At 42.1% G+C, this 25,707-nt stretch overlaps 2 protein-coding genes across 2 annotated transcripts in view; one reads left to right on the forward strand and one right to left on the reverse strand.

Moving 5' to 3' along the window:
- Positions 1-9,722, reverse strand: part of bop1 (BOP1 ribosomal biogenesis factor) — a 28,932-nt gene extending 19,210 nt beyond the window's left edge. The window contains exon 1 of the mRNA XM_041809287.1: positions 9,599-9,722. Coding sequence (XP_041665221.1) covers positions 9,599-9,706 — 108 coding nt within the window. The 5' untranslated portion in view covers positions 9,707-9,722. The remainder of the gene's footprint in view (positions 1-9,598) is intronic.
- Positions 9,723-11,235: 1,513 nt separating this feature from the next.
- hsf1 (heat shock transcription factor 1) lies at positions 11,236-25,416 on the forward strand. Its single transcript, XM_041809033.1, has 14 exons — positions 11,236-11,625; positions 14,556-14,664; positions 15,161-15,297; positions 16,799-16,923; positions 17,603-17,678; positions 17,818-17,879; positions 18,313-18,391; positions 18,466-18,584; positions 20,520-20,695; positions 20,952-21,120; positions 23,085-23,190; positions 24,376-24,429; positions 24,794-24,851; positions 24,939-25,416. Exons 1-14 carry the CDS (start codon positions 11,506-11,508, stop codon positions 25,100-25,102), a joined length of 1,554 nt encoding a protein of 517 aa, XP_041664967.1. The 5' UTR covers positions 11,236-11,505; the 3' UTR covers positions 25,103-25,416.
- The last annotated feature ends 291 nt before the right edge of the window (positions 25,417-25,707 follow it).

The following is a 25,707-nucleotide window of genomic DNA, read 5'->3' on the forward strand; positions in this document are numbered from 1 at the left end:
TCTATTCTCTGCCTTCATAATAATCTATATGGTTACATTCTGTTCTCTGACTTCATAATAATCTATATGGTTACATTCTATTCTCTGACTTCAATCTCTAATAGTATTCTATTCTCTGCCTTCAACATCTAGAATAGTTACATTCTAATCTCTGCCTTCATAATAATCTATATGGTTACATTCTGTTTTCTGACTTCATAACAATCTATATGGTTACATTCTATTCTCTGACTTCATAATAATCTATATGGTTACATTCTATTCTCTGTCTTCATAATAACCCTTAGGTTACATTCTATTCTCTGACTTCACTACCCAGAATTGTAACATTCTATTCTCCGTCTTCATAATAATCTATATGGTTACATTCTATTATCTGACTTCATAATAATCCATATGGTTACATTCTATTCTCTGACTTCATAATAATCTATATGGTTACATTCTATTCTCTGTCTTCATTATAATCTATATGGTTACATTCTGTTCTCTGACTTCATAATAATCTATATGGTTACATTCTGTTCTCTGTCTTCATTATAATCTATATGGTTACATTCTGTTCTCTGACTTCATAATAATCTATATGGTTACATTCTGTTCTCTGACTTCATAATAATCTATATGGTTACATTCTATTCTCTGACTTCATAATAATCTATATGGTTACATTCTATTCTCTGTCTTCATTATAATCTATATGGTTACATTCTATTCTCTGACTTCATAATAATCCATATGGTTACATTCTATTCTCTGACTTCATAATAATCTATATGGTTACATTCTATTCTCTGACTTCATAATAATCCATATGGTTACATTCTATTCTCTGTCTTCATTATAATCTATATGGTTACATTCTGTTCTCTGACTTCATAATAATCTATATGGTTACATTCTATTCTCTGACTTCATAATAATCTATATGGTTACATTCTATTCTCTGACTACATAATAATCTATATGGTTACATTCTGTTCTCTGCCTTCATAATTATCTATATGGTTACATTCTGTTCTCTGACTTCAACATCTAGAATAGTTACATTCTATTCTCTGCCTTCATAATAATCTATATGGTTACATTCTGTTCTCTAACTTCAACATCTAGAATAGTTACATTCTATTCTCTGCCTTCATAATAATCTATATGGTTACATTCTGTTCTCTGACTTCATAATAATCTATATGGTTACATTCTGTTCTCTGACTTCATAATAATCTATATGGTTACATTCTGTTCTCTGACTTCATAATAATCTATTTGGTTACATTCTATTCTCTGACTTCATAATAATCTATATGGTTACATTCTGTTCTCTGACTTCATAATAATCTATATGGTTACATTCTGTTCTCTGACTTCATAATCTATATGGTTACATTCTGTTCTCTGACTTCATAATAATCTATTTGGTTACATTCTGTTCTCTGACTTCATAATAATCTATATGGTTACATTCTGTTCTCTGACTTCAACATCTAGAATAGTTACATTCTATTCCCTACTTCATAATAATCTATATGGTTACATTCTGTTCTCTGACTTCAACATCTAGAATAGTTACATTCTATTCCCTGACTTCATAATAATCTATATGGTTACATTCTGTTCTCTGACTTCAACATCTACAATAGTTACATTCTATTCTCTGCCTTCATAATAATCTATATGTTTACATTCTGTTCTCTGACTTCAACATCTAGAATAGTTACATTCTGTTTTCTGACTTCATAATAATCTATATGGTTACATTCTGTTCTCTGACTTCATAATAATCTATATGGTTACATTCTGTTCTCTGACTTCATAATAATCTATTTGGTTACATTCTATTCTCTGACTTCATAATAATCTATATGTTTACATTCTGTTCTCTGACTTCAACATCTAGAATAGTTTCATTCTGTTCTCTGACTTCATAATAATCTATATGTTTACATTCTGTTCTCTAACTTCAACATCTAGAATAGTTTCATTCTGTTCTCTGACTTCATAATAATCTATATAGTTACATTCTATTATATGACTTTATCATTATTCTCTGGATTTTTAACATTCTCTTACCATACTTCATAATTATCTACAATGGTAACATTCTATTCCCTACTTCATTAAAAAATTCTGTAATGATCTGAGCCACGTTTTCAGTCATATATTACCTCAGACACCCAGAGATGCTCTAACATCCTGTATGACAGACCCTCTATCCTCCACACCTTAACAACCTGATCAGTGACTAGTGACCTGATCAGTGACTAGTGACCTGATCAGTGACTAGTGACCTGATCAGTGACTAGTGAGGGAGTGACTCGGTGGATCAGCTGGAGAGTGACTGGTTAATGAGGTAGATCCCAATAATGTTAGAGTGACCATAGTTATAATAATAATGACTCTGTGACTGCCTCTGCCTCGGTTGTGTAGTTGTTGTGTAGTTGTTGTGTAGTGGTTGTGTAGTTGTTGTGTAGTGGTTGTGTAGGTGTTGTGTAGTTGTTGTGTAGTTGTTGTGTAGCTGTGTAGTTGTTGTGTAGTTGTTGTGTAGTGGTTGTGTAGTTGTTGTGTAGTGGTTGTGTAGTGGTGGTGTAGTGGCTGTGTAGTGGTTGTGTAGGTGTTGTGTAGTAGTTGTGTAGTGGTTGTGTAGGTGTTTTCTAGGTGTTGTGTAATGGTTGTGTAGTGGTTGTGTAGTTGCTGTGTAGTGGTTGTGTAGTGGTGGTGTAGTGGCTGTGTAGTGGTTGTGTAGTTGTTGTGTAGTGGTTGCAGTGGTTGTAGTGTTGTGTAGTGGCTTGTGTAGTTGCTGTGTAGTGGCTGTGTAGTTGTGCAGTAGTTGTGTGCAGTGTTGTGTGTGTGTTGTTGTGTAGTGGTTGTGTAGTGGTTGTGTAGTTGTTGTGTAGTGGTTGTGTAGTGGTTGTGTAGGTGTTGTGTAGTTGTTGTGTAGTGGTTGTGTAGGTGTTTTGTAGGTGTTGTGTAGTGGTTGTGTAGTGGTTGTGTAGTTGTTGTGTAGTGATTGTGTAATTGTTGTGTAGGTGTTTTGTAGGTGTTGTGTAGTGGTTGTGTAGTTGTTGTGTAGTTGTTGTGTAGTGGTGGTGTAGTTGTTGTGTAGCTGTGTAGTGGTTGTGTAGTTGTTGTGTAGTGGGTGTGTAGTGGTTGTGCAGTGGTAGGTGTAGGTGTGCAGTGGCTGCAGTTGCAGTGGCTGTGCAGTGGTTGTGTAGGTGTTGTGTAGGTGTGTGCAGTGGTTGTGCAGTGGTTGTGTAGTGGTTGTGCAGGTGTGTGCAGTGTAGTGCAGTTGTGTGTAGTGGTTGTGTAGTGGTTGTGTAGGTGTTGTGTAGTGGTTGTGTAGTGGTTGTGTAGTTGTTGTGTAGTGGTTGTGTAGTGGTTGTGTAGTGATTGTGTAATTGTTGTGTAGGTGTTGTGTAGTTGTTGTGTAGTGGTTGTGTAGTGGTTGTGTAGTGGTTGTGTAGTTGTTGTGTAGTGATTGTGTAATTGTTGTGTAGGTGTTGTGTAGTTGTTGTGTAGTGGCTGTGTAATGGTTGTGTAGGTGTTGTGTAGTGGTTGTGTAGTGGTTGTGTAGGTGTTGTGTAGTGGTTGTGTAGTGGTTGTGTAGTTGTTGTGTAGTGATTGTGTAATTGTTGTGTAGGTGTTGTGTAGTGGTTGTGTAGGTGTTGTGTAGTGGTTGTGTAGTGGTTGTGTAGTGGTGTAGTTATTTATCGTGACTGCCTCGTCTCCAGGTTAAACCCCCCTCACTCTCTCTCCATGTTGTAAGCATGCTAGTAGCCTGTCCCGGTGGTTGTGTAGTTGTTGTGTAGTGATTGTGTAGTTGTTGTGTAGTGGTGGTGTAGTGGTGGTGTAGTGGCTGTGTAGTGGTTGTGTAGGTGTTGTGTAGTGGCTGTGTAGTGGTTGTGTAGGTGTTTTGTAGGTGTTGTGTAGTGGTTGTGTAGTGGTTGTGTAGTGGTTGTGTAGGTGTTTTGTAGGTGTTGTGTAGTGGTTGTGTAGTGGTTGTGTAGGTGTTGTGTAGTGGTTGTGTAGTTGTTGTGTAGTGATTGTGTAATTGTTGTGTAGGTGTTGTGTAGTTGTTGTGTAGTGGTTGTGTAGTGGTTGTGTAGGTGTTGTGTAGTGGTTGTGTAGTGGTTGTGTAGTTGTTGTGTAGTGGTTGTGTAGTGGTTGTGTAGTTGTTGTGTAGTGATTGTGTAATTGTTGTGTAGGTGTTGTGTAGTTGTTGTGTAGTGGTTGTGTAGTGGTTGTGTAGTGGTTGTGTAGTGATTGTGTAATTGTTGTGTAGGTGTTGTGTAGTTGTTGTGTAGTGGCTGTGTAGTGGTTGTGTAGGTGTTGTGTAGTGGTTGTGTAGTGGTTGTGTAGTGGTTGTGTAGTGGTTGTGTAGGTGTTTTGTAGGTGTTGTGTAGTGGTTGTGTAGGTGTTGTGTAGTGGTTGTGTAGTGGTTGTGTAGTTGTTGTGTAGTGATTGTGTAATTGTTGTGTAGGTGTTGTGTAGTGGTTGTGTAGTGGTGTAGTTATTTATCGTGACTGCCTCGTCTCCAGGTTAAACCCCCCTCACTCTCTCTCCATGTTGTTAGCATGCTAGTAGCCTGTCCCGGTGGTTGTGTAGTTGTTGTGTAGTGATTGTGTAGTTGTTGTGTAGTGGTGGTGTAGTGGCTGTGTAGTGGTTGTGTAGGTGTTGTGTAGTGGCTGTGTAGTGGTTGTGTAGGTGTTTTGTAGGTGTTGTGTAGTGGTTGTGTAGTGGTTGTGTAGTGGTTGTGTAGGTGTTTTGTAGGTGTTGTGTAGTGGTTGTGTAGTGGTTGTGTAGGTGTTGTGTAGTGGTTGTGTAGTGGTTGTGTAGTTGTTGTGTAGTGATTGTGTAATTGTTGTGTAGGTGTTGTGTAGTTGTTGTGTAGTGGTTGTGTAGTGGTTGTGCAGTTGCTGTGCAGTGATTGTGTAGGTGTTGTGCAGGTGTTGTGCAGTGGTTGTGTAGTGGTTGTGTAGTTGTTGTGCAGTGGCTGTGCAGTGGCTGTGCAGTTGTTGTGCAGTGGTTGTGCAGTGGTTGTGCAGGTGTTGTGTAGTGGTTGTGCAGTGGCTGTGCAGTAGGTGCTGTGTAGTGGCTGTGTAGTGGTTGTGCAGTGGTTGTGTAGTTGTGTGCAGTGGTTGTGCAGTGGTTGTGCAGTGGTTGTGCAGTGGTTGTGCAGGTGTTGTGCAGTGGTGGTGCAGTGGCTGTGTAGGTGTTGTGCAGTGGCTGTGCAGTGGCTTGTGCAGTTGCTGTGCAGTGGTGTGCAGTGGCTGTGCAGTGGTTGTGCAGGTGTGTGTAATTGTTGTGCAGTTGTTGTGCAGTGGTGTGCAGTGGTTGTGTAGCGATTGTGCAACTGCTGTGCAGTGGCTGTGCAGTGGCTGTGCAGTGGCTGTGCAGGCGTTTTGTGCAGGTGTTGTGTAGCGGTTGTGCAGTGGCTTGTGCAGGTGTTGTGCAATTGTTGTGCAGTGGCTTGTGCAGTGGTTGTGCAGTGGCTGTGCAACTGTTGTGCAGTGGTTGTGCAGTGGTTGTGCAGTGATTGTGCAATTGTTGTGCAGTGGTTGTGTAGTGGTTGTGCAGTGGCTGTGCAGTTGTTGTGCAGTGATTGTGCAATTGTTGTGTAGTGGTTGTGCAGTGGTTGTGGAGTGGTTGTGCAGGTGTTTTGTAGGTGCTGTGCAGTGGCTGTGCAGTGGTTGTGTAGTTGTTGTGTAGTAATTGTGTAATTGTTGTGTAGGTGTTGTGTAGTTGTTGTGTAGTGGTTGTGTAGGTGTTGTGTAGTGGTTGTGTAGTGGTTGTGTAGTGGTTGTGTAGGTGTTGTGTAGTGGTTGTGTAGTGGTTGTGTAGGTGTTGTGTAGTGGTTGTGTAGTGGTTGTGTAGTGGTTGTGTAGTTGTTGTGTAGTGGTTGTGTAGTGGTTGTGTAGTGGTTGTGTAGTGGTTGTGTAGGTGTTTTGTAGGTGTTGTGTAGTTGTTGTGTAGTTGTTGTGTAGGTGTTGTGTAGTGGTTGTGTAGGTGTTGTGTAGTGGTTGTGTAGTGGTTGTGTAGGTGTTGTGTAGTGGTTGTGTAGTGGTTGTGTAGTGGTTGTGTAGGTGTTGTGTAATTGTTGTGTAGTTGTTGTGTAGTGGTTGTGTAGTGGTTGTGTAGTGATTGTGTAATTGTTGTGTAGTGGTTGTGTAGTGGTTGTGTAGTGGTTGTGTAGGTGTTTTGTAGGTGTTGTGTAGTGGTTGTGTAGTGGTTGTGTAGGTGTTGTGTAATTGTTGTGTAGTGGTTGTGTAGTGGTTGTGTAGTGGTTGTGTAATTGTTGTGTAGTGGTTGTGTAGTGGTTGTGTAGTGATTGTGTAATTGTTGTGTAGTGGTTGTGTAGTGGTTGTGTAGTGGTTGTGTAGTTGTTGTGTAGTGATTGTGTAATTGTTGTGTAGTGGTTGTGTAGTGGTTGTGTAGGTGTTTTGTAGGTGTTGTGTAGTGGTTGTGTAGTGGTTGTGTAGTTGTTGTGTAGTAATTGTGTAATTGTTGTGTAGATGTTGTGTAGTTGTTGTGTAGTGGTTGTGTAGTTGTTGTGTAGTGGTTGTGTAGTTGTTGTGTAGGTGTTTTGTAGGTGTTGTGTAGTGGTTGTGTAGTTGTTGTGTAGTTGTTGTGTAGTTGTTGTGTAGGTGTTTTGTAGGTGTTGTGTAGTGGTTGTGTAGTGGTTGTGTAGTTGTTGTGTAGTAATTGTGTAATTGTTGTGTAGGTGTTGTGTAGTTGTTGTGTAGTGGTTGTGTAGTGGTTGTGTAGTGGTTGTGTAGGTGTTTTGTAGGTGTTGTGTAGTGGTTGTGTAGGTGTTGTGTAGTGGTTGTGTAGTGGTTGTGTAGTTGTTGTGTAGTGATTGTGTAATTGTTGTGTAGGTGTTGTGTAGTGGTTGTGTAGGTGTTGTGTAGTGGTTGTGTAGTGGTTGTGTAGTGGTGTAGTTATTTATCGTGACTGCCTCGTCTCCAGGTTAAACCCCCCTCACTCTCTCTCCATGTTGTAAGCATGCTAGTAGCCTGTCCCGGTGGTTGTGTAGTTGTTGTGTAGTGATTGTGTAGTTGTTGTGTAGTGGTGGTGTAGTGGTGGTGTAGTGGCTGTGTAGTGGTTGTGTAGGTGTTTTGTAGGTGTTGTGTAGTGGTTGTGTAGTGGTTGTGTAGTGGTTGTGTAGGTGTTTTGTAGGTGTTGTGTAGTGGTTGTGTAGGTGTTGTGTAGTGGTTGTGTAGTGGTTGTGTAGTGATTGTGTAATTGTTGTGTAGTGGTTGTGTAGTGGTTGTGTAGTTGTTGTGTAGTGATTGTGTAATTGTTGTGTAGTGGTTGTGTAGTGGTTGTGTAGGTGTTTTGTAGGTGTTGTGTAGTGGTTGTGTAGTGGTTGTGTAGTTGTTGTGTAGTAATTGTGTAATTGTTGTGTAGATGTTGTGTAGTTGTTGTGTAGTGGTTGTGTAGTTGTTGTGTAGTGGTTGTGTAGTGGTTGTGTAGTGGTTGTGTAGTGGTTGTGTAGTTGTTGTGTAGTGATTGTGTAATTGTTGTGTAGTGGTTGTGTAGTGGTTGTGGAGTGGTTGTGTAGGTGTTTTGTAGGTGTTGTGTAGTGGTTGTGTAGTGGTTGTGTAGTTGTTGTGTAGTAATTGTGTAATTGTTGTGTAGGTGTTGTGTAGTTGTTGTGTAGTGGTTGTGTAGGTGTTGTGTAGTGGTTGTGTAGTGGTTGTGTAGTGGTTGTGTAGGTGTTGTGTAGTGGTTGTGTAGTGGTTGTGTAGTGGTTGTGTAGTGGTTGTGTAGTGGTTGTGTAGGTGTTTTGTAGGTGTTGTGTAGTTGTTGTGTAGTTGTTGTGTAGGTGTTGTGTAGTGGTTGTGTAGGTGTTGTGTAGTGGTTGTGTAGTTGTTGTGTAGTGGTTGTGTAGTGGTTGTGTAGTGGTTGTGTAGGTGTTGTGTAATTGTTGTGTAGTTGTTGTGTAGTGGTTGTGTAGTGGTTGTGTAGTGATTGTGTAATTGTTGTGTAGTGGTTGTGTAGTGGTTGTGTAGTGGTTGTGTAGGTGTTTTGTAGGTGTTGTGTAGTGGTTGTGTAGTGGTTGTGTAGGTGTTGTGTAATTGTTGTGTAGTGGTTGTGTAGTGGTTGTGTAGTGGTTGTGTAATTGTTGTGTAGTGGTTGTGTAGTGGTTGTGTAGTGATTGTGTAATTGTTGTGTAGTGGTTGTGTAGTGGTTGTGTAGTGGTTGTGTAGTTGTTGTGTAGTGATTGTGTAATTGTTGTGTAGTGGTTGTGTAGTGGTTGTGTAGGTGTTTTGTAGGTGTTGTGTAGTGGTTGTGTAGTGGTTGTGTAGTTGTTGTGTAGTAATTGTGTAATTGTTGTGTAGATGTTGTGTAGTTGTTGTGTAGTGGTTGTGTAGTTGTTGTGTAGTGGTTGTGTAGTTGTTGTGTAGGTGTTTTGTAGGTGTTGTGTAGTGGTTGTGTAGTTGTTGTGTAGTTGTTGTGTAGTTGTTGTGTAGGTGTTTTGTAGGTGTTGTGTAGTGGTTGTGTAGTGGTTGTGTAGTTGTTGTGTAGTAATTGTGTAATTGTTGTGTAGGTGTTGTGTAGTTGTTGTGTAGTGGTTGTGTAGTGGTTGTGTAGGTGTTTTGTAGGTGTTGTGTAGTGGTTGTGTAGGTGTTGTGTAGTGGTTGTGTAGTGGTTGTGTAGTTGTTGTGTAGTGATTGTGTAATTGTTGTGTAGGTGTTGTGTAGTGGTTGTGTAGGTGTTGTGTAGTGGTTGTGTAGTGGTGTAGTTATTTATCGTGACTGCCTCGTCTCCAGGTTAAACCCCCCTCACTCTCTCTCCATGTTGTAAGCATGCTAGTAGCCTGTCCCGGTGGTTGTGTAGTTGTTGTGTAGTGATTGTGTAGTTGTTGTGTAGTGGTGGTGTAGTGGTGGTGTAGTGGCTGTGTAGTGGTTGTGTAGGTGTTGTGTAGTGGCTGTGTAGTGGTTGTGTAGGTGTTTTGTAGGTGTTGTGTAGTGGTTGTGTAGTGGTTGTGTAGTGGTTGTGTAGGTGTTTTGTAGGTGTTGTGTAGTGGTTGTGTAGTGGTTGTGTAGGTGTTGTGTAGTGGTTGTGTAGGTGTTTTGTAGGTGTTGTGTAGTGGTTGTGTAGTGGTTGTGTAGGTGTTTTGTAGGTGTTGTGTAGTGGTTGTGTAGGTGTTGTGTAGTGGTTGTGTAGTTGTTGTGTAGTGATTGTGTAATTGTTGTGTAGTGGTTGTGTAGTGGTTGTGTAGTTGTTGTGTAGTGATTGTGTAATTGTTGTGTAGTGGTTGTGTAGTGGTTGTGTAGGTGTTTTGTAGGTGTTGTGTAGTGGTTGTGTAGTGGTTGTGTAGTTGTTGTGTAGTAATTGTGTAATTGTTGTGTAGATGTTGTGTAGTTGTTGTGTAGTGGTTGTGTAGTTGTTGTGTAGTGGTTGTGTAGTGGTTGTGTAGTGGTTGTGTAGTTGTGTAGTTATTTATCGTGACTGCCTCGTCTCCAGGTTAAACCCCCCTCACTCTCTCTCCATGTTGTTAGCATGCTAGTAGCCTGTCCCGGTGGTTGTGTAGTTGTTGTGTAGTGGTTGTGTAGTTGTGTAGTTGTTTATCGTGTATATTATGTGAAAGTCTTACCTCCTCTTCCTCCTCTTTACTCCTCTTCTTCTGTTTCTCCTGTCTTTCCTGAACTTTCTTCATCTCTCCTCTCTTCATCTGCCTCGTGTTTTCACTGCTCTCCTCCATCACGACACTTTGGAGCATGCGCAGTAAGGAGTCAAAATCACATTCCGAGACGCCATCTAGTGGTCATCCTGACCCAGCCAGGCCGGTCAGTTAACGTTAATATGAATGCTGGAGTTAACTCAGTATTATCATCAGTGACGGTAGTAATAATGATAATAATAATAATGATAATAATAATTATAATATTAATAATAATAATAATAATTATTATTATAATTACAAATAAATAATACATGAATGCTGGAGTTAACTCAGTATTATCATCAGTGACAGTGATTCTTTGTGTTTCTCCAGACTAGAATAATGATCATTTTTATTATTATAGTTATAATAATTTTAAATATAGATAATTGTACCCTAGATCCAGAGATTTTAAAACATCAAACAAATTTGGACAGCATGAAAACGGATGAATAATTTCTTAATCTATTATTACAGACACCTGATTTCATTTGATCAACTTTTTAATTTTATTTTATTTTGATGACACATATGTTACAACACAGCATGAGAGTACCATGTCAGGGGTCTTTTACATACTGGATATGTTGAACAAACATATTTAATGTGATCCTATATGGAATCGTCTAAATTACTGTCAGTTTTAGGTGTTTTCTTATTTTAACATCTCTGATTGTACAGCTATATTTGTGCATTTCTATAATGGAATTTTCTAACTGTGGTTTGTTTTCCGCTGTATGTAAATTCTCATCATTAAACTCAGTTGACCCAAAACAGAAAAGTCCTTGTTTCTAAGGAAAATTAAAATGTTCTCTACCTGGAAACTAAACTCTTCTCCAGTCCTGACAGAATGTTGGACATCAATCCAGAATATTTTTGAAAACTGAACAAACAAATGTGGATTATTTCATCCTCTAGTGTTCAGTGCCAGTGTTGAATCTTTCCTGTGTTTTAATAGTCGGGTATACTTCATGTTATATTAAAAATATATGTTTCACCTTCCACATCAGACAGAACTGCTCAGAAAGCAGCCAGACCTAACGCCAGTTCATCTCGGTATAAAAATGGAAAAAACATGTTTAATCATAGGATCAGCAGAACTACTGAGCCTCTGGGTACAGCGTTGGTACAGGGGCGTTCAGCATCAAAGACAACAGCGCCCTCTCCAGGTGTAAGCGGGAACTGTCTTCACCATGCAGCATCAACATGTTTGACTAACATAATCCCTGCCAGAATATTTCCGGTAAAATAAGGATTTTAAGAAGTTTGCCATTGTTCCAGATGTACAAGTTTGAGGGTGAGAGGTTGGTAAATCATTTTCAGGCTACCAGAGTTTACTGATGAGGGTTAGAAAGTTTAAAGAAAGACAAACTTTATTAATCCCTGAAGGGAAACAACAGCAACAGGAAGCTGTCGGGCTTCGTTTACATTCATGATTCCGAGGTTAAACACATTTTAGTGAAGTATTCCAGTCTTCATGTTATTTTATCAACGTCTCTGTTGGTGACGAGACCACAGACGACAGTGCGACGTCCCCACGTCATCAGACGTTCACAGTACGCCACAGATGACGTTTTCACCGTGCGACAGTCGGTTCCTTGCGCAGTTGTTGTTGTAGTTGGTCCGTGGGGTTCTCCGGAGTGTAGAGAGATTTTAGAGAACCTTCTACCAGAACACAGAGAGCATGGAGACCCTTGGAGGTTAGAACCAGTCTGGTCTCTGTGTTCCCCCCTCACAGGGCCCTCATCTCCCCGTCTCAGCAGCAGGCTAACTGTTAGCATCATTAGCTCAGATTAGCTCCGTGGGTGAGAATAATCCGGGGTGTGTTTGGACCTGGGATGGAGTATCCCGCTGGAGGAGGGGGAGCGGGGATCAGTGGGAACGTTCCTGCCTTCCTGACCAAACTGTGGACCCTGGTGGAGGACCCGGATACAGACCCGCTGATCTGCTGGAGCCCGGTATGGATCCTGTGCTAGCTTAGCTTATTTTAGCATAGTCTAGTCTAGTGTAGTGTAGTAGTGTTAACAGGGAGCTAACAGGGAGCTAACAGGCTAACAGGGAGCTAACAGGCTAACAGGGAGCTAACTGCTACTCCCAATCAAAACAAACGACGTGGGGGGCGGACACTGCAAAAACGCTTAATGGCAGTAAGAGAGATGAAGGGTCATGTTAGAATGTTTTACACTCATCTTTACAGGCAAGGATGGAATGTTTAATAATCATCTTTACAGGCAAGGATGGAATGTTTTACACTCATCTTTACAGGCAAGGATGGAATGTTTTACACTCCTCTTTACAGGCAAGGATGGAATGTTTAATAATCATCTTTACAGGCAAGGATGGAATGTTTTACACTCATCTTTACAGGCAAGGATGGAATGTTTAATAATCATCTTTACAGGCAAGGATGGAATGTTTAATAATCATCTTTACAGGCAAGGATGGAATGTTTAATAATCATCTTTACAGGCAAGGATGGAATGTTTTACACTCATCTTTACAGGCAAGGATGGAATGTTTTACACTCATCTTTACAGGCAAGGATGGAATGTTTAATAATCATCTTTACAGGCAAGGATGGAATGTTTTACACTCATCTTTACAGGCAAGGATGGAATGTTTTACACTCATCTTTACAGGCAAGGATGGAATGTTTAATAATCATCTTTACAGGCAAGGATGGAATGTTTTACACTCATCTTTACAGGCAAGGATGGAATGTTTTACACTCATCTTTACAGGCAAGGATGGAATGTTTAATAATCATCTTTACAGGCAAGGATGGAATGTTTTACACTCATCTTTACAGGCAAGGATGGAATGTTTTACACTCATCTTTACAGGCAAGGATGGAATGTTTAATAATCATCTTTACAGGCAAGGATGGAATGTTTTACACTCATCTTTACAGGCAAGGATGGAATGTTTTACACTCATCTTTACAGGCAAGGATGGAATGTTTTACACCCATCTTTACAGGCAAGGATGGAATGTTTTACACTCATCTTTACAGGCAAGGATGGAATGTTTTACACTCATCTTTACAGGCAAGGATGGAATGTTTTACACTCATCTTTACAGGCAAGGATGGAATGTTTTACACCCATCTTTACAGGCAAGGATGGAATGTTTTACACTCATCTTTACAGGCAAGGATGGAATGTTTTACACTCATCTTTACAGGCAAGGATGGAATGTTTTACACTTATCTTTACAGGCAAGGATGGAATGTTTTACACTTATCCTTGCAGGCAAGGATGGAATGTTTTACACTTATCTTTACAGGCAAGGATGGAATGTTTTACACTTACCTTTACAGGCAAGGATGGAATGTTTTACACTTATCCTTGCAGGCAAGGATGGAATGTTTTACACTTATCTTTACAGGCAAGGATGGAATGTTTTACACTTATCCTTGCAGGCAAGGATGGAATGTTTTATAAGCTTAACCTGTTAGACCTATTCTCTTTTTAGAGGCTACTGCTCTTAATGAACAGCCCATCTTTAAGTAGTAGTCTATAACTGTGTAACTACAAGTTCTATTTGAAGCTACAATAATGGAGAGGACACTTGTGAAATTTGTTCAGAAGTGTAAATATGTGTTTACATGCCACTGGATCAAATAGAATCAAGCTGACAAATGAAAATTTTGATTTTGGCCCAATATTTTTTTGCAATTTTATCATATATATTTCATAGAAATAATGCAGTTGAAGTCCAAAAATCTCCAGTAGGCCAAAGCACCACATTTTGACCGGGGCTGAATGATTTGAGAAAATATGCAATTATATTTAGTTTCCTCATCTTATGTATTACTCAATAAACATGAGCAATAAATTGTTATATTTTGTTACCGATACAATATTAGATAAATTAGACTAGGGATGAAAGATTAAAAAAAAAAACTAACTGGGATTTTGGCTAATATAGCAAGTTTGACATTGATTGCTATACTTAAGGATAATAATTTATTCAATGCTTTTCTCATTTTGATTAAACTCATGAACAGGATCAGAAAAAGCTGGATTTTCGTAAACTATTTCGAAAAAAGGCACTTGTATGTATGCACGATGTGTGAGCATGAAGTCTCTGCTGCAAAAAAATGGTATCGAATTGGTATTTTGACACATTTCAAAACTACCAGGTCATATTGTGATTTGATCTAATTTGTGATTAATTGCCCAGCCCTATTTTTGACATTACCTCTTCCAACTTTTATGCCACTAGAAGGTTATCAGGACAAAATAGGAGAGATTTTAGGAAAGAATATCCAGGTGAAATCCCCTCTTGTGCCATTTGGGCCCGATTTGGCACTATCTGCCATTTGAAAAATCTCTGGTATCAAACTTTTTTTTACTGATATGCCATTATAGGTGGTCACTACATCATGGAATTCTTTCTTTCCCCTCCAATCACCCAGACATCCATATAGTTCCCTTTCAAAGGAAAACTTACAAACGAACTAGAGTTTGACACCAAGAGGAGCAGATTTATTTTCAATGGCATAGAAAAACAACACAAATGAAGTTCAGGAAACTAAAAGAAACTGTTGAAACAAATGGAAACTGCACAAACATGACTAGAATTTTCACTAGAGGCTGGACTTTGAAATGAGACCATGTTTGTGTCTGTAGTACCAGGAACCATCCCATAGGGGGCCAATAATTTTGTCCTTAAGTGTGTATCCTGCTTAAACCTGAGGTTACATTATCTGCTCTTTGGTACCTGATGATTGTAAACATCCTGTTCACTAGCTATGATTTCATTAGCTCATAAGTAGAGGGGCCTTTCCCAGGCCTTCGTATCCCTAAAACCCCTGCTGTCCACCTGGACACAGTAAATACACACCTGATCCTCATGGCTCTGATGGTTCATGTCTGTGTTTCAGAGTGGGACCAGCTTCCACGTCTTCGATCAGGCTCGGTTCTCCAAAGAGGTTCTTCCAAAGTTCTTCAAGCATAACAATATGGCCAGCTTCATCAGACAGCTCAACATGTGTGAGTGTTTATTCATTCATTACAATTCATTCTTTTGTAATTCATTCTTTCATCATGCATTACTGTTATATTTTTATTAATATTATTATTATTATTATTGTTATAGTTATTGTTACTACTACTACTACTATTATTATTATTATCATCGTCATCATTATTATTGTTATTATTAATATTATTATTATTATTATTGTTATAGTTATTGTTACTACTACTACTATAACTGTTATTATTATCATCATTATTATTATTATTGTTATTATTATTAATATTATTATTATTATTGTTATTCAACTGTAACTGTATGGTCTAGACCTGCTTTTTGTCTGTGAGTAGTCCTGAGATCATGTATTTTGGTGCTTCGTTGGTAAGGATTGACCAAAGGACTGATTGTGGAGCACTAGCTCTGTCCTGTGTCTGAACTCTGCTGCAGAAATAAAGTTTTCCTAGACTCTGTTTCCCTTTGACATCAAGTCTGATGTGTTTTGTGTCACAGACGGTTTCCGTAAGGTCGTTCACATCGAGCAGGGTGGGTTGGTGAAACCTGAGAGAGACGACACAGAGTTCCAACATCCGTTCTTCATCAGAGGACAAGAACATCTGCTGGAGAACATTAAACGTAAAGTGACCACGGTATGTGCCCACCTGAACTTCACACACCTGAGAGTTTGACTGTGATGTGGCCAATCACAGGCTGTTATTTTTCCTCATGAACTCACCAACAACATTCAGCATCCATCCATCCATCCATCCATCATCCATCCATGCATCCATCCCTGCATCCATCCATCAACTATGCATCCATCCATCATCCATCCATGCATTCATCCATCAATGCATCCATCCATCCATCCATCATCCATCCATGCATTCATCCACCATGCATCCATCCATCCAGCCATCCATGCATCCATCAATCCACGGATCTGTCCAGCCATCCATGCATCTATGCATCCATCCATCCATCATCCATCCATGCATCCATCCCTGCATCCATCCATCAACTATGCATCCATCCATCATCCATCCACCATGCATCCATCCATCCAGCCATCCATGCATCCATCAATCCACGGATCTGTCCAGCCATCCATGCATCCATCCATCCACCATGCATCCATCCATCCAGCCATCCATTTATCCATCAATCCACGCATCTGTCCAGCCATCCATGCATCTATGCATCCATCCATCAGTGCATCCATCCATGCATCCATGCATCCATCCATCCATCCATCCATCCATCCATCCATCAATCCATCCATCAGTGCATCCATCCATGCATCCATTTATCCAACATCCATCCATCCATCCATCAATGCATCCATCCATGCATCCATCCATCCAACATGCATCCATGCATCCGTCCATCCATCCATGCATCCATCCATCCATCCATCCAACCATCCAACATGCATCCATGCATCCATCCATCCATCCATCCATGCATCCATCCATCCATCCATGCATGCATCCATCCATCCATCCAACATGCATCCATCCATCCATCCATGCATGCATCCATCCATCCATCCATCCATCCAACATGCATCCATGCATCCATCCATCCATCCATCCAACATGCATCCATCCATCCATCCATGCATCCATCCATCCATCCATCCATCCATCCATGCATCCATCCATCCATCCATCCATCCATCCATCCATCCATGCATCCATCCATCCATCCATCCAACAAGCATCCATCCATCCATCCAACATGCATCCACGCATCATCCATGCATCCATCCACCCATCCATCCATCCATCCATCCATGCATCCATCCATCCATCCATCCAACAAGCATCCATCCATCCATCCAACATGCATCCACGCATCATCCATGCATCCATCCACCCATCCATCCATCCATCCATCCATGCATCCATCCATCCATCCATCCAACAAGCATCCATCCATCCATCCATCCAACATGCATCCACGCATCATCCATGCATCCATCCACCCATCCATTCATAGTAACAGTGCTCTGTGAGAGTTAGTCGATCATGGTCAACACCCCCCATGAGTGGATTAGAACAGAGATAGTCAGCTGTACACTCCTATATCTGATCTTGTGTAGTAGCTCTGGGGTCCATGGTAACGTGATCTGTGCTGTGATTGGTCCAGGTTTCATCTGTACGTCAGGAGGAGATGAAGGTATCTGCAGATGACGTAAACAAGATCCTGAATGATGTGCAGGTGATGAAAGGAAAACAGGAAACCATCGACTCCAGGATCATCGCCATGAGACAGTAGGTGGATCAGTCCTACCATGGTACTGGTCTGATAGAGTCTGAGGATCCTAGAGGAGTAGGCTGTCCGATACTTTCTGTTGAAGTATGTTGAAGAAAAACTCAAAAGTCCAATTTATTTGCTGTGGGTGAGGTGAGGTTTATTAAAGAATGCCTGAGCATCCTGGTGAACTGACTGATGCAGCACAGGGCTGCAGCACAGGGCTGCATCAGTGAGCCAACACAGAGCAAAGTAAAGCAAGGGTTCTTATACATGGTAACAGGATGTTTAAACAAGATAAAGAACAAAAGGGTAAACAAAGAAACAGTGACATAAAAAGGGGGGGGGGGGCGTTCTGACCAGCTTGAAGAGGGTTCATCTAAAGGAAAAAGAAGCGACACCTGGGTGTCGTAAGGGCCTGGAGGGCTAGGTGCAAAGATCAAAAGGGGTCACAGTAGGGAGGCCAGCAAAAGAGGCTTGGTGTGGCCTGGCTGTTTGAGGGTCTCAAAAGTTCTTTGATAAGGATCAGGTCAGAGGTACGAGTAGGTAGATAGGGCTACTAAACATAAGTCAGATTAATCATTTACCACATTTATAGCACAATTTCTTCATCAAGTATTACACTAAAGTGGATCAGTTCTACCCTGGTACTGGTCTGATAGAGTCTAATATCAGTCCTCATTCTTCTGTCTGTGTCAGTGAGAACGAGGCTTTGTGGAGAGAAGTCGCCAGTTTGAGACAGAAACATGCTCAGCAGCAGAAAGTCGTCAACAAGGTAATTCATTAGCCGTACATTAATTTTAAATTATTGACATAAATCGTGTTTAATTAACGATCACTTATTCATCCAGAGTTTATCAGAATGACAACATGAGTACTTAACCCTGACTTCTACCTTCTCTCTGTCTCTCTAGTTGATCCAGTTCCTGGTGTCTCTGGTCCAGTCCAACAGGATTATGGGACTTAAGCGGAAGTTGTAAGTTAACATCCTGACATTCTGTCTCCTGCGTCCTCATATATTCTCAGAACTAGTGATTTCAGGCACACCTTAGATCAAGCTAAAATCTCATGGTACCCCATAGGAACTAAACCCTGTGTTTCTCTCACAGGTAAAACACTGAACAGTAAAATCTGGTGTATAAGACACATTTTTATACTGATTTTTTTATCTAAGAGTTGGCAGTGTCCTGTAGCACTTTTGCCAGCCTATTGTCCTGCAAATCCTAGATTTGAAGAAAATGGAGTGAGGGGCTTATATACCAGGGAGACTTCAGTAGAAAATTTTGTGGTGGCTCCATAAAACCAAGGACAAGCAAGAAAAGGAAGCGGGAAGATTTGTGAAACAAGGTAATGTTTACAAGGCAGCTTTTTCATTTGAAGGTAATAGTGTGTGTGCTTTCTGTCTGCAGGCCTCTGATGCTGAATGACTCTAGCTCCGCCCACTCCATGCCTAAATACAGCCGGCCATTCCCATTGGAGCACATGCAGGTATGCTGGCAGTAGAAAAGTGCATGTTTGTTTCTTTACTTACAGATGTTCACAAATAATAATGTGTTTATCAGGCAACAGCCACGTTGTTCTCAGCTGACTCCCCGGTAACCTCCGGACCAATCATCTCTGACATCACAGACGTAGTCACGCCCACTGCACAGGATGCAGACAGTGATTGGACAGAAGAAGGGTAAGATGTGTGATCAGCTGCAGAACAAAGTTCTAACAAAAGTAGCAGAGTTCCAAAACATCTCTGTCAGCTACAGCATGGCGCTACAGTCATGCTGTTCACCCTCACTGATGGGGGTGGGGGTGTCCTGATTCGTGTTAGAACGGAGGGGTGGGGGTGTCCTGATTCATGTTAGAACGGAGGCGTGGGGGTGTCCTGATTCGTGTTAGAACGGAGGGGTGGGGGTGTCCTGATTCGTGTTAGAACGGCGGGGTGGGGGTGTCCTGATTCGTGTTAGAACGGAGGGGTGGGGGTGTCCTGATTCGTGTTAGAACGGAGGGGTGGGGGTGTCCTGATTCGTGTTAGAACGGAGGGTGGGGGTGTCCTGATTCGTGTTAGAACGGAGGGTGGGGTGTCTGATTCGTGTTAGAAAGGAGGGTGGGGGTCCTGATTCGTGTTAGAACGGAGGGGTGGGGTTGTCCTAAATCGTGTTAGAACGGAGGGGTGGGGGTGTCCTGATTCGTGTTAGAACGGAGGGGTGGGGTTGTCCTAAATCGTGTTAGAACGGAGGGGTGGGGTTGTCCTAAATCATGTTAGAACGGAGGGGTGGGGTTGTCCTAAATCGTGTTAGAACGGAGGGGTGGGGTTGTCCTAAATCGTGTTAGAACGGAGGGGTGGGGTTGTCCTAAATCGTGTTAGAACGGAGGGGTGGGGTTGTCCTAAATCGTGTTAGAACGGAGGGGTGGGGTTGTCCTAAATCGTGTTAGAACGGAGGGGTGGGGTTGTCCTAAATCGTGTTAGAACGGAGGGGTGAGGTTGTCCTAAATCGTGTTAGAACGGAGAGGTGGGGTTGTCCTAAATCGTGTTAGAACGGAGGGGTGGGGTTGTCCTAAATCGTGTTAGAAGGGAGGGGTGGGGTTGTCCTAAATCGTGTTAGAACGGAGGGGTGGGGGTGTCCTAAATCGTGTTAGAACGGAGGGGTGGGGGTGTCCTAAATCGTGTTAGAACGGAGGGGTGGGGTTGTCCTGATTCGTGTTAGAACGGAGGGGTGGGGGTGTCCTGATTCGTGTTAGAACGGAGGGGTGGGGGGGTCCTGATTCTTGTTAGAACGGAGGGGTGGGGGTGTCCTGATTCGTGTTAGAACGGAGCGGTGGGGGTGTCCTGATTCGTGTTAGAACGGAGGGGTGGGGGTGTCCTGATTCGTGTTAGAACGGAGGGGTGGGGTTGTCCTTATTCGTGTTAGAACGGAGGGGTGGGGGTGTCCTGATTCGTGTTAGAACGGAGGGGTGGGGGTGTCCTGATTCGTGTTAGAACGGAGGGGTGGGGGTGTCCTTATTCGTGTTAGAACGGAGGGGTGGGGGTGTCCTGATTCGTGTTAGAACGGAGGGGTGGGGTTGTCCTGATTCGTGTTAGAACGGAGGGGTGGGGGTGTCCTGATTCGTGTTAGAACGGAGGGGTGGGGTTGTCCTAAATCATGTTAGAACGGAGGGTTGAGGTTGTCCTAAATTCATGTTAGAACGGAGGGTGAGGTGTCCTAAATCATGTTAGAACGGAGGGTGGGGTTGTCCTAAATGTTGTTAGAACGGTGTGTTGGGGTTGTCCTTATTCCTGTTAGAACGGAGGGGTGGGGGTGTCCTAAATCATGTTAGAACGGAGGGTTGAGGTTGTCCTAAATCATGTTAGAACGGAGGGGTGGGGGTGTCCTAAATCATGTTAGAACGGAGGGGTGGGGGTGTCCTAAATCATGTTAGAACGGAGGGGTGGGGGTGTCCTAAATCATGTTAGAACGGAGGGTTGAGGTTGTCCTAAATCATGTTAGAACGGAGGGGTGGGGGTGTCCTAAATCATGTTAGAACGGAGGGGTGGGGGTGTCCTAAATCATGTTAGAACGGAGGGGTAGGGTGTTGACTAGCTACCGAGCACAACCAACCAATCATGTCGCTGCTTCCCCTTCAGAGAGATGCAGTCAGTTATCAAACAGGAACCAGCCAGCCCTGATGTGGAAGCTGTTGCTGTTCTTGAGGGTGGAGCTTCACATGCAGACACACCACTCTCCCCAACCACTTTTATCAACTCCATCCTGCTGGAACATGAGACACAGCCGACATCCAACAGCTCCGCCCCGACATCAGGTAACACTGCAGTGAGAGCTCCGCCTCCCTAAATCCTGCTGATAAATGCCACAATTAAATACAAATCACTGAAGTAGTCAGAGCTGAGTGGAGCGTCGGTCTTCTTCTGTGGTAGTCAGAGCTGAGTGGAGTATTGGTCTTCTTCTGTGGTAGTCAGAGATTCCAGTAGCTGCAGAGGAGTTTTGGTCTTCTTCTTCTTCTTCAGTTGCCTGTCCATCATTAACCCAGTATTTCTCTGGTTCTCTTTTGTCTTTAGTCAGTCCCATCATTCTGATGAGCCCTGCGTCCACTGGGCCACTTTCACCAACAGCAGCCGGCCAGTCACCTTCCTCCATCCCCACCTCAGCATCCATCCCCAATCCGACCTCCATCCCCTGCCCGACCAAAGCCAAGCACAAATGTCAGACTGTGGCCTGTATTGACAGGTAAGTGTGTTAGTTCACCTGTAAACATCCGCCCCACGTGGTCCAGGTCCAGACTCCTGTCCTTCAGGAAATGAGCCAGCTCTTAGAGAGGTGATCGTATGAAACGCTCCGTTTTTGACATGTGATGTTGCTCCACCATTGGTGAATTAACATTTCAGTGAACCCTCTGCTTATGCGTGGGTCATCATTTATTTGTTTACCTCAATTTAAGCAGGACGTCTTTAACAGGAGAAATATGGCTGAGGTAGGGGTGTGCGATAGGATGATCTGATATCATGAAAAAATAGAATGTGTTGGTGATCTGTTGAAGCTGTTTTATTGTCCAGTCATCTCTTTTACTTCTAGCTCTTTGCTCCCTCTCCCGGTGATTCACACTGCATATGAAAGTGAAACTAAAGATTTAGTCCTTAAGAATATTTCTGACTGTCTTATATGGAGCTGTGTCTTGGTTTTATGAACCATCAGTGTGCAAAAACATTGATTTGCACAATATGAACAAAGTTTATGAATTTTTTTTTGAGGAGCTCAAAAGACAGCATCCTAAATGGACTGCCGAGGTTCAGAGAGATGAACCATACCGGGTCAGTGGAGCAAAGTTTGGCAAGGGCAGATAGCCAACTGTTGTTGTAACAGTTACAGCTGCCATTGTTCTGCTTTCCATTGTTTTCCTCAGTTATTTACAAGCCTCTCCACCTGGCAGGTAAATGTCAGGATAACGGAATCATGAGGGGAACTTTATAACATCAGCGTCTTTTTACAGAAGGAGTCGGCGATGTCGGCGATGTCTGATGTTTTAAACAGTAGAACCACTGATTTCTTTAGCTGACTTGGTGTTGCTGCAGCATCTAAGCCTGCATCTCCTCCTCCTCTTTCCTCCACTGTGAGCAGCAGCAGGTACGAGAGTGACGGGTAGACTGCTGCAGCCTAACTCACCACTGTAAATTAATGTTTCCACCATCCTTTTTAAAATTAAAATCAAGTATACATTAAGATAAGTTACAGTCACTACTGCATAACTACATGTCTCAAAAATTCATCGTATTCTGGAATATATGAATATATTTTTACTTTGGCAGTCTGTAAACAAGACTGAAGTAATTGCAGTATAAAAATGCATATGATCAGGATACTCCTTTAAAGCTTCAGCTGTAAAATTCTATTTATAGTCTGTGTCTATAATGAAAATCGAGGTGTTAAAATAAGCCTAATAAACCCTAAAGTAGAATTACAAACACAATAGAGAACATAAAAATAATCATTTTAAAGTGGTGCAGAAAATGCAGAAATTGGTTTTATGAAATCGATCAGAACGCAGGAAAATAAAAGAGTGGAACTTGAATATATTGTGGGAGAAGACCTCCAGACTCCCTTACTTGATGGTTACAACTATGAAATTTTAAAATATAATATTATTTTTTCAATTTAATGCATTGGCCAAAAGGTTGGTGCAGAAGGTAAAAAAACCGGACTTTTTGACACAGTATTTATGCATTTAAAACAATTAAATAGGGAAAAGACTGTTTTTCTTGTCCCTAACTGACAAATTTGTCTTAAAAACTGAATGAAAAAATCATGACAAAGTTGAGATTGTGATCTAGCCATGAAAAAATTGTGTTACGTTTTTTGACCATATTGCCCACCCCTAGGCTGAGGTAGCAGCCAATATCACAGAGGCACAATAAAACCAACTAAAACAACCCTAAACCGGCAGTGTTAGATAAACGTGTTCCTAACAGTCGGTGGTCTTGGAGAAGAACAACCTCATGCCTCTGTCAGGGCCGTCTCTTCCAGTGAAGGCGCCACCATGGCTGAGCTTCACGGTTAATAAGATATGATGGATTAAGGTATTAGATTCAGATTCCAATAAGCAGAAGCAGAAATGGTCAGCTGCCCTCATTGGCGGGCTGAAATCTTGTCTGGTTGTCCCGGTCTGAGACTCTGTTCTCTCCGTCTGTGTCCATCAGGTCTCAGCTGTCGGATCACGTGGACACCATTGACAGCAGTCTGGAGAACCTGCAGAACATCCTGAACACGCAGAGCTTCAGCTTTGACACCTCGCCGCTGATGGAGGTATGTCTGTCACATGACCTACCTCCATGTTGATCTGTCGTAGTGGTCAGGCTGGGCCAAGTCTGCCTCGTTCGATACGAGCATACCGCGCTCAGCCGCCATGCCTCTGTCTGCCAGTCTGCTGGACTGTGGTATGGGGTAGTCATCGGTGAGTACAGCAGTCCTTCACGTCAAAAAACATCACATCCACTCAGCTCAGGCCTGTCTCATCATCACTAAAGATCCATGTGGACTAAAACAATACAGAATAATTCTACAGACACATCCAGATGTTCCCTAAGGGTGTAAGTATTCATCAGGTCACCATTATTATTACAGCACATTTATAACAGGCTCCAGCTGACCGAAGGTCTTACAGCGCTACTCACTGATGACTGACCTGTACTCGAGCACGGTCGTTTCCACATAGCAGAGACCACCGCATCAGTCAGACTCAGGACCAGTACCTGCCTGTACACCTGCATTCACACTGATCCACTGAACAGAACTCTGGAGTCAAGAACACTCAGATCGAGCCCAGTGGTCACCATGAAACCTTCTGTTAGCGTGTTACTTGCATGTTAAAAGAGGGATTATGATAGCATGTTACAGATATTTGTCATAAGTGTTTCATTCATGTCAGCATACAGGGTTATTATGTTGCTTTTCTTCAGACATTTTCTCCTGAAATCGTCATACATTTCATCAATGATTTGACCGTGTTTCATTCATCCTCTATACGTGTGGAGTACATGTTAAATCCATGTTTCATTTCCTGTTCATACTTATTTCATACCTGTTTCATAACACTTTGATACCAGTTTCACACCAGTTTCACACCAGTTTCACACCAGTTTGATACCAGTTTCACACCAGTTTGATACCAGTTTCACACCAGTTTCACACCAGTTTGATACCAGTTTCACACCAGTTTGATACCAGTTTCACACCAGTTTCACACCAGTTTGATACCAGTTTCACACCAGTTTGATACCAGTTTCACACCAGTTTCACACCAGTTTGATACCAGTTTCACACCAGTTTCACACCAGTTTGATACCAGTTTCACACCAGTTTGATACCAGTTTCACACCAGTTTGATACCAGTTTCACACCAGTTTGATACCAGTTTCACACCAGTTTTGTACCTGTTGTCATACCTGTTTTCATGCTTCTTTTCTTTCTCCCTTGTTCCTCTGTTTTCAGTTCTTTGGTTCCCCCTGTCCATCCGGGGATCTGGACCTGGACTCTTTGGAGGATGTGAGTTCACTTGCTAGTATTATGAAATTCTGCTTGTTTAATAATAAAGCTTTGGTCTTTTAATTTGAAAATCCTGGTCATTAAAGTTAGTTCATACTAAAACTAACATTTAGGTTAACTGGAACTAAATAAAACTAGGTGTTAGAATAGAAGAGAAACTGAAACTGTATTCTCTGTTTAACAGTAAAAACTAAATCTAAGATGGACGAAACTAAAACCAAGGCTTTTTCTAAATACAAACTAAACCTAACCAAAAAACTAAATACATACAAAATAGAAAACTGTTTAAACCTTGGTAAAAATACCACTGTTGCGTTTGTTGATGATGTCATCATCTGACTGTGGTGTCACTGCTTCTTGTCAGCTGCTGTCTGGCGACGCCCCTAAAGGAAGTGATGTCATTAGCCATGGCAACCACAAAGGTAACACGCTCTTATTCACGAATGGATACTTGACCATGCTCCATTGACCTGCTGTCATGGTAACTTGCCTCTCTCTGATTGGTCCAGGGAAGCAGCTGGTGCAGTACACCTCTCCACAAATCAGCTCAGGGGAGGGCGGGGCAGACCTTCCCTCTCTGCTGGAGCTGGAGGCGGGGCCTTTCTTAGACTCGCCCACCAATGACCCAGCTGCCGCCCTACTTAGCCACACCCACTCAGACTCTGACCTCTGACATCATCCTGTGTGGAATATATCCCTCCCCATCGCAACTGGACAGCCAGACTATGTGGATGGATCAGCCGTTGATCAGCTGATTGACAGCTGTCAATCAGATTTATTATTATTATACAAATGATAAGGATGGCGTCCTTTCATGGGTTCTTCTTCTACTGTTTCTTTAACCTTTGTTTCTTCTTCTACTGTTCTCTCCTGGTCTCTGTCCCAGACCTCATGCCTGTCCCCTCCAGAGTTAAACTCCTGAGTAGTTCTGACTGCTGTTTGTCTCCCTCTGCTGGTTCCTATCTCCAAGTTCAATCAGAGGATTAACAACCAGACCAGCAGAACTCACCCTAACCCTCACCAGTCTGCTCTACATGGATGGATGATTGATGGATGAATGGATGATGGATGGATGGTGGATGAATGATAAAGAGATTTCTCAGAGATGTTGTTTTGATGAGGTTCTAGCGAGGATGCACGGTCCCATGCTTGATAATCTTGATAAGTGAAGTCTGTAGGAGGTAAATCTGTCCATGGGAATCTAGCAATTGTCTGCAGATATCTGAGTTAGAACAAGACTGTTCCAGAAAAACTTTGTAGTTTTTATATGTGCCGTTA

Source organism: Cheilinus undulatus, linkage group 16, assembly GCF_018320785.1.
Source record: "Cheilinus undulatus linkage group 16, ASM1832078v1, whole genome shotgun sequence".
Classification (NCBI taxonomy): Eukaryota; Metazoa; Chordata; class Actinopteri; order Labriformes; family Labridae; genus Cheilinus; species Cheilinus undulatus.

Bases quoted from the DNA above. Each gene is read 5' to 3' on its own strand.
- hsf1 (XM_041809033.1), top strand. From the start codon at position 11,506: ATGGAGTATCCCGCTGGAGGAGGGGGAGCGGGGATCAGTGGGAACGTT. The intron at 18,585-20,519 runs GTAAGATGTGTG...CTTCCCCTTCAG, and splicing joins AGTGATTGGACAGAAGAAGG to AGAGATGCAGTCAGTTATCA. The intron at 24,852-24,938 runs GTAACACGCTCT...TGATTGGTCCAG, and splicing joins TAGCCATGGCAACCACAAAG to GGAAGCAGCTGGTGCAGTAC.